The sequence below is a fragment of the Ciona intestinalis genome, chromosome 3 (assembly GCF_000224145.3).
Source record: "Ciona intestinalis chromosome 3, KH, whole genome shotgun sequence".
In the NCBI taxonomy this organism is placed as follows: Eukaryota; Metazoa; Chordata; class Ascidiacea; order Phlebobranchia; family Cionidae; genus Ciona; species Ciona intestinalis.
Window position 1 is genome coordinate 3,850,661 of NC_020168.2, and position 7,461 is coordinate 3,858,121.

The 7,461-nt window shown below is 31.8% G+C and overlaps 2 protein-coding genes across 2 annotated transcripts in view; both read left to right on the forward strand.

Annotated features, from left to right (window-relative positions):
• Positions 1-147: 147 nt before the first annotated feature.
• Positions 148-753, forward strand: cgrp-rcp (calcitonin gene-related peptide receptor component protein). Its single transcript, NM_001032603.1, is given in 1 exon segment — positions 148-753. A coding segment is annotated over 1 exon segment (375 nt). The 5' UTR covers positions 148-252; the 3' UTR covers positions 628-753.
• The window catches only part of LOC100179677 (F-box only protein 41), a gene marked incomplete in the record, with an annotated part of 7,650 nt that continues 935 nt past the window's right edge, over positions 747-7,461 (forward strand). Inside the window, 14 exon segments of the mRNA XM_018811363.2 lie at positions 747-1,015; positions 1,178-1,272; positions 1,530-1,685; positions 2,056-2,259; positions 2,867-2,993; positions 3,253-3,323; positions 3,386-3,443; positions 3,764-3,876; positions 4,132-4,309; positions 4,551-4,730; positions 5,170-5,272; positions 5,619-5,745; positions 6,048-6,167; positions 6,563-6,681. Coding sequence (XP_018666908.1) covers positions 791-1,015; positions 1,178-1,272; positions 1,530-1,685; positions 2,056-2,259; positions 2,867-2,993; positions 3,253-3,323; positions 3,386-3,443; positions 3,764-3,876; positions 4,132-4,309; positions 4,551-4,730; positions 5,170-5,272; positions 5,619-5,745; positions 6,048-6,167; positions 6,563-6,681 — 1,876 coding nt within the window.

The following is a 7,461-nucleotide window of genomic DNA, read 5'->3' on the forward strand; positions in this document are numbered from 1 at the left end:
AAGAATGTTTATATTATTTATAAGATATCTGTGTTGTTACACGCATAGTTGGAATTTTTCTTGAAACTATAGACGCGATTTCCGAAGCAACAAAAATAAAAAGTTCTTTTGTTAACATACGAAAATATTTTTACCAGATCAAGACATGTTGATTACGTTTTTGATAAGGTCAACTTTAAAAACTTAAACGAGTGTTGAGCTAAACTGTACGAAATGGAAGTAACCAATAAGTGTTCTGCTATGTTAAGTAATATGGAAGTTCTGAACATTTTAAACGAATACGCAAACGAGCAAAAGCTGAGCAAGAACAAGAACTCAAGGAATAACCAGAACTTATCGACAATAACGTATGAAACAATTAAGTATCTTTCTGAGACACCAGCAGGGTTACAGAACCAGGCGTGCATAGAAACAACTTTGAAAGCGCTTTTGCCGTTTGGTTTAACCAAAGCTGAAAAGCTACAGTTGGTAAACCTTCGGCCAACAACCGCAGTTGAGATCTCCCTTATTGTGGAAGAAAGCGAAGAAAGAATCACTGAAGAGCAAATTGATGAGATTATTGAGATTGTGTCACGCTTGCCGGCTCCGGAAGAAGAGCAAACTGCTGAAAATATGGAAGAAACATGATTTTTATTTTGGGGGAAAAATGTGATGATTTTTCCAAGGGTTTACTTTGTATTTTTTCATTGGGAATTAATCAAAAGTGCAAATCAGATTTGTGAACCTGTTATATAATTCACTGAAAAATTCCAGGGGTGGTTAGGTTGATTTTGTAGCTGTAGGTTTCGGAATGAACTCCTCACTTGGTGGCAGCATGTACTACAGTTCAGAAGACATGCTCCCTTACCGATGTCCCTCGTGTGGCAGTTCGAAACGCTTCCGAAGCCTCGTTGCTCTTCGTATGCACATGTCTATCATACATGACATATCTACAGGCAACAATGGTAACCTGACAAATGAATCAACTGACCTCTTGGAAAAAAGTGAGACAGAAGGACCAGAAAGAGTGAAAGTGGTAACTGTTTCATCCTTTTCCCATTTTTTTAAATATTTTTGAAGAATTGTTGTTTTTTTACATTTGACGTTTTATTTTTGATCCGTATATATTTAAAAAATGAAGTTTATTAGCTGTTAGAAATTTTCAAGCCATATTATTGTGTTTTTCATGTTTTTGTAGGGAACAATAGAAGATGTACCTTCCAGCAATGCAGTTGATGCCATCTTTAACAAGTATTCTGGCAGAATGGACAACATACTCGGAAAATATGACAGGTATTTACATAATACACTGTATTGTAATACTTCTAAAATATAAAAAGTATATAATTTATATATATACACCAAAAGTAGTTTTATTATGGCAGAATGGATAACAAACTTGGGAAATTTGACAGGTATTTAGTATTTACGTAATACACTTATTTCAATGGTATTAAAATAATCTAAAAAGTGTTATACTTTATAAGCTGTATATATATATATATTAATATACCAAAAGTAAATTTTTAAAACCAACTGAAATTTTCCAGCAAAACAAAGCAGATTGCTAATAGAATAAAGATGGCAAAGCAACTGGAACAAATAAAACAGCAGAAGAGAGATTTAAATATGATTCGAACAAACTGGGAAACTGTTCATGGATTGTCTCAACTTGTTGAAGAAACTGACATGCTTATTAACTCAAGGTGTGAAAATGTTAAAAGTTTTTTTAATTTTTTTTATTTTGAACACCATAATGTGTGTTTTCTGAAGAAAAAAATTAAGCTGTCCCGTTTATCAAAGAAGGACCTTAATTTTTAAACTAATTTTAAAACAAATAAAGTATTTTTACCGTGAGTGCTTGAGATAGTAGCCAAACCAAACTAACAAGATATTAGGTTCTCTTTATACTTTCAATTATTTTTTCTCTTTTTATTTATTTATTTTATCTTTTTCATTAATTTTTCGTTTTTTCATTAATTTTACCTCTTTGTATTCATTCTATCTCTTTTTATTCAGGTTTTCTCTTTTTATATTTTTATCACTTTTATTCATTTTTATTTATCTTTTCACCAGACCCGATAAGTCCTCTCCTAACCCTCCTCTGCATTCAACATCCAATCTAAGTCCTCAGTCGAGTCTTCCTCAACCTCATACTTCCTCCCATGCTCCTCAAGATGATTATTTGCTCCGGAGGCAAGTGGATGCAGGAGTTGCTCTTGCAGCCAAATACAAAACTTTAGCAATTGAAGCCGAGCATAAACTTCAAGAAAAAATAGAGTGAGTGTTTCATACACAATGTTGTTTAACAGAATCCTGGTTTTAAACATTTTAAAACATGACATATTTCCGACTGTCAAGGACTTTTAAGCTTTACTTGTACTTATGTATTAGGTTGAGGAAAGATGGGACATTCTATTAAGTAGTAAACAAAGAATATTCAAGGAATTATAAATCCACATCCTCACGACTCCTATAGACCCTTGTTAATTGTTTAAAATGCCATAAAGATTGTTATATATTATGTGCTAAATGTTTCCCATCTTACCCTACAGTACTACAAAATACTTTTATCAGTAAAGTGTAAATAAAATCATTGCTATTTTGCTTCTCATTTAAACCAAGATATGGGTTTAACCATCATGTTATTTATTTGATACTTTTTCTTTGATAGATTCAAGCGTTTTTAACAACTGCCATTTTGTTGCTATCTTTCTTTTACAATACTAATGTAATTAATTTGTTCTACGTTATTCGGTTATTGTATTTAAAAAGATAAGGAAAAATTATAATTTGCAAGTATTAATTCAAGACTTAATATTTTTTCATGCAATAACATTATCTTTGTTAAACAAAGCTAAAATATCTTCTTAATTATAACTTTTAGAGAGGAGCATCATATGAAGCAATTCATTCAAGTTGTAGCGAACAAAGAACGTCATGCTAAGAAAAAACTCTCTGAATTATTAGAAGAAATTTTGGAACGTGCTGAGACAGCTGAACAACAACTTGAGGTAAATACTAAATTGATTTATTTTTTTAGGGATGGAAAATTGGATTGTATTTGTGATATAGGACTTTTCTCATTACAGAGGAAAATTAGTTGCCTCTTCTGCATTGTTTAATTAGTAAAAAATATATTCCCCCAAATTAGAAAGTCGCTAAAACTAAATCATCCATAATTTGCTTTTTCTTTGGTATATTTTAGTAAATGCCAAAAAAACTCTCTTATAACCGTCAAATGTAAAAATAGTTTGTAACCTTTAATTTCAGTCATACAGGGGCCCTTCCAGTACAAGAAACCACCACCAGCTACCTAGAAGATCATCTTTACCTGGTAAAAGGTTGGTAGCATCTAGTTACACTTAACACACACACATATATATCTACCTGCTTAATTATTTAGCAACACAAAGTCTCAACATTCAAACAACAGAAGACACAAACAAAGAGAAAGGTCTAAGGTAATATAGGATGTGTATCATATTTTTATAGTTAGGTTTGCATAATTAATGACATTTGTAGTAAAAACCAATGTATACTGATTAAAAAGGACTATTGCTATATTCACCCATATTTCTATTAATTTATTTATTTCTATTATTTATCCTGTAAGATTTTTAGTTTAAATGTAAGATTTTATAAAAAGTAAAAAAGAAAACAACCATTTTTACTTTTTTAGCTATGTGGTTTAAGAGTTTTTGATAAGAATATATGATTAATTATCCTTCAAATGACTATTGCGGACTTAAAATTCACTCATGTTTATTATACATTTCTACAGACAAGCGCAGGTTCAATAAACTACACACCACGATCTATTGACTCTGGCATTGCATCTCCACACCATGCTAATAACTCAAACACACAATCAACATTAAACAACAGCGGTGACCGGTATGTAACGAACGTACATTACTCTTATCTTGTTTTAAATGCAAAAGAAAAAGATTACAGTGCAAAATTTTTGACCTGTACTGTATTTTAGGCTTTTTTTATGGTCACGTGACCGTTCTTTTTCATACACCTTGTACCCATTGCCCAGTCATGCAAAGATTACTTTTTTATATGATAGACAATTTAGATATTGTATAAAAGACCACTGGGTTGGAGTATTGGATATTTTTTTCTTTACTTTCTTTTTCTTTCTAGGACATCTCCAGTAGATCCGTTTATTTTATCGGTCCTCGAGCCCCCAAGCAGCCAGGAGTTGAAACGAAAGTGGCCACCACGAGGTGGGGACAAAGAGCAGTTATACGGAGTCGACACGTCACATTTAGTTGACGGAATGTCACTGTTCCCATTTTCAAACAGAATCACTAACAACAAGGTGAGCATTTTGCTTTAAAAAGAATGTATTTTAGTTTTTACACATTATTTGCCGTATGAAAACAAAAAAAGTTGTTTTATACTATCATTTATTTAAAATATTCATCATAAACTGTCAGCTTCTGAATTATTGTAACAGTTTAATTTTTAAAATGGTTGTAAAACTTGTAATTTTAAACATTTGGATATCGAATAGAAATTCAATATTTTTAACAAGGTAGTATTTCTTATTAAATTTCTAGAAGGCTCAGTCGTCAAGTTTTGCTTCTGATCGTCGAGTTGTACTTTTTTGTATTTTTTCACGAATGAGAAACGTCGACTTGCTCTCTATGGCCCTCGTGTGTCGGGAATGGCGAGACGTAGCGAGACATTCTCAACTTTGGAGTCGAATTCGTTTTGACAATCTTCGTATGGAAGGGAAGGTATAGTAGGGTGGGGAAAACGGGACACCTTTAGCACATAATATCCAAATATCCTGATCTTGTTTCAAACAATTAACAACGGCCTATGGAAGTCGTGAGAATACGTTTTTTCTTAGTGTTCTTTGTTTACTACCAAATTCATTTGGGCATAATGCATACCTCAAACCTTTTTGCTATTGAGACAAGCTTTTTATTTTAAGATTAACTTTAAAATTGATTCAAATTAAGAACACTTTTTTAAGTATAATTTGCTGCATTTCTTAGACAAGATTTTAATTGTGAAAAAAAACACTTTTTTTCAGTATTATTTCATTGCAATTTTCAGACAAAATCCCAATTATAAAACACACTTTTAAATGTTTATTATAATAAATAAAGCCATCTTTTTCCACAAACTGCACATTGTTAAGTTTGAGATTCTAATACTATTTGTTCACAGCTACTGAAGAGAATATCAGAATGGTCATCGGAAACTTGTTACCTTCACTTACACAACATAAGTCTTCTGCCTTCTAACATGGATGCTCCAGATACAGAAACAGGTTCTTTATTTAAATTTTCACCCACAAAGTAACATACATGGTAACTTCTAAGCTGGCACGAGGTGTATGAAACAGAACACTTATTTTATAACGACTGTCGTGTTCCAGCCACGCGAGGATAAAGTAAGTTACATTCAGTTATTCATTCAACCTCATTTAGACATCATTGTAAGTAAGTTTATCCATGCGTGGCCGGAAAACGACAGTCCTTATAACACAGGTGTTCTGTTTCAAACACCCCGTGGCATCTTAAGAGTTACCAAGTATGTTCCTGTGTGGGTAATATGAAATATATATTCCGCCTAACTTTAAAATGAAATTCTCTCTATAACCCACCCCACCACAGGTTGTTTGGAGGAAGGGTTAGAGATGATCCTTAAAAGATGCGGAGACAAACTCCTCGTGCTGGCGATCGATAGATGCGACCCGGTGATCACAAGTCGAGTGATGTGGCTCGTTAGTTGTTACAATCGGTGAATATTTTTTGTTTTTTTTTAATTTGTAGGACATATACTTAAATTTTATGTTATTTGGTCAATTATTTTAAAGATTTTTTTTAAACTTTTTTATGTAAAAATATATGAATCAAATAAAGTATGATTTTTTTGTAAAAATATAACTTTTCCAAAAAAACAAATACGTAGAAGGGAAGACCATTGTTTTACACATAAATTAACTCCACCTGTATTAAAAACAGTAACTTTGTTACTTAAACATTATTCTTGGTTTTGCATCATGCATGAAAATTATCAATATTTTAACAATTGTTTTTCAGCAAAATTCGAAATATTGTTTATCGAAGTTCGATCGACCCTCTTTGCCACCAGGTGGGGTGGTCGCTCGGTTCTGCTTGTCGGGATATCGTGTCACTTGAGGTCGCCCCAGTACAACCATGGTGAGAAATTTTAACATTTTTTTTTACCTTTTTTATAAAAAATAAACAACAAAAGTGAATTTGTTTTACCTATAAAAGTGCTACTTTTCGTTTTATAAGTTTTTTTGTTTTTTTTGAAAGCTATTTGGGTTAAAAACAGTAAATTACAAATATGTTCCTACCTAATAAGTGTTACTGTTAAATATATTTTCTAAGAAAAAGATAAAAACTCTTTACAATTTTATAAAATCATAGATACAGGAAAAACCCTTCGCTCCAATGCAAAAAATGTCTGTATAAAATGGCCACTAATTCCTCTTGTTTGTACAATGACAGCTTCAAATACAATCTTGATGGCTTGCCTGACTAAAGCTCTTCACCCCTATTGTATAAAATAATTTTGTTCCTTGTTACAGCCCAGTTCCAGGTATGTTTGACAACAACGTGGCTCGCTTGCTAAGTTGGTGTTGGCCACAGTTACAAGCATTAAGTTTTGGGGGAATTAATATTGATGGGGCAGGTCTTATATCTGTTGGTAGGTTTTTTAAAATTACTGTGTTGGTTTATTACTGTTTATTTTATTGCAATACACCTTTAATGCCTAATTTTTATTATATACTGACATTGCCCCACCATGCGGGGATAAATAATTACCATTTATTCATTACTTTTGAAAACCACACTAAAATCTGACTTTTTTGTTTATTACTGCTTATTTTATTGCAATACACCTTTAATGTCTAATTTTTATTATAGCCTGACATTGCCCCACCATGCGGGGATGAATAATTATCATTCATCCTTTACTTTTAAAGACTTTACAAATTTGATTGGATTTTTTTAATTTGACTGTGTTGGTTTACTACTGTTTATTTTATTGTAAGATTCCATAATGCCTATTTTTTGTTATAATGGCGGACATTGTCCCAGCATGCGAGGATAAATAATTATCATTCATCCTTTACTTTTAAAGCTAAGACTTTAAACAAATTTGATTGGGTTTGTTTAAATTGACTTTTTTGTTTATTACTGTTTATTTTATTGAACATTTCTTACCGACTATTTTTTCATAATGTCTGACAATGTCCCCAGCACGCGAGGATGAAAAACAACTAACCATTTATTCTTTGCTCTTAAAAGTGAGACTGAAAAAAATTTTAATTTGTTAAATGTTTTTAATCTAGCTATCCCTATAAATTATAAATTACTCACTGAAAATGACACAGGAAAATTAAAATGTACACAAAAATTTGACTGTTATTACAAACTGTACATAATGTTAATAACTGTGTATGTATTTTAACAGCATTAACTG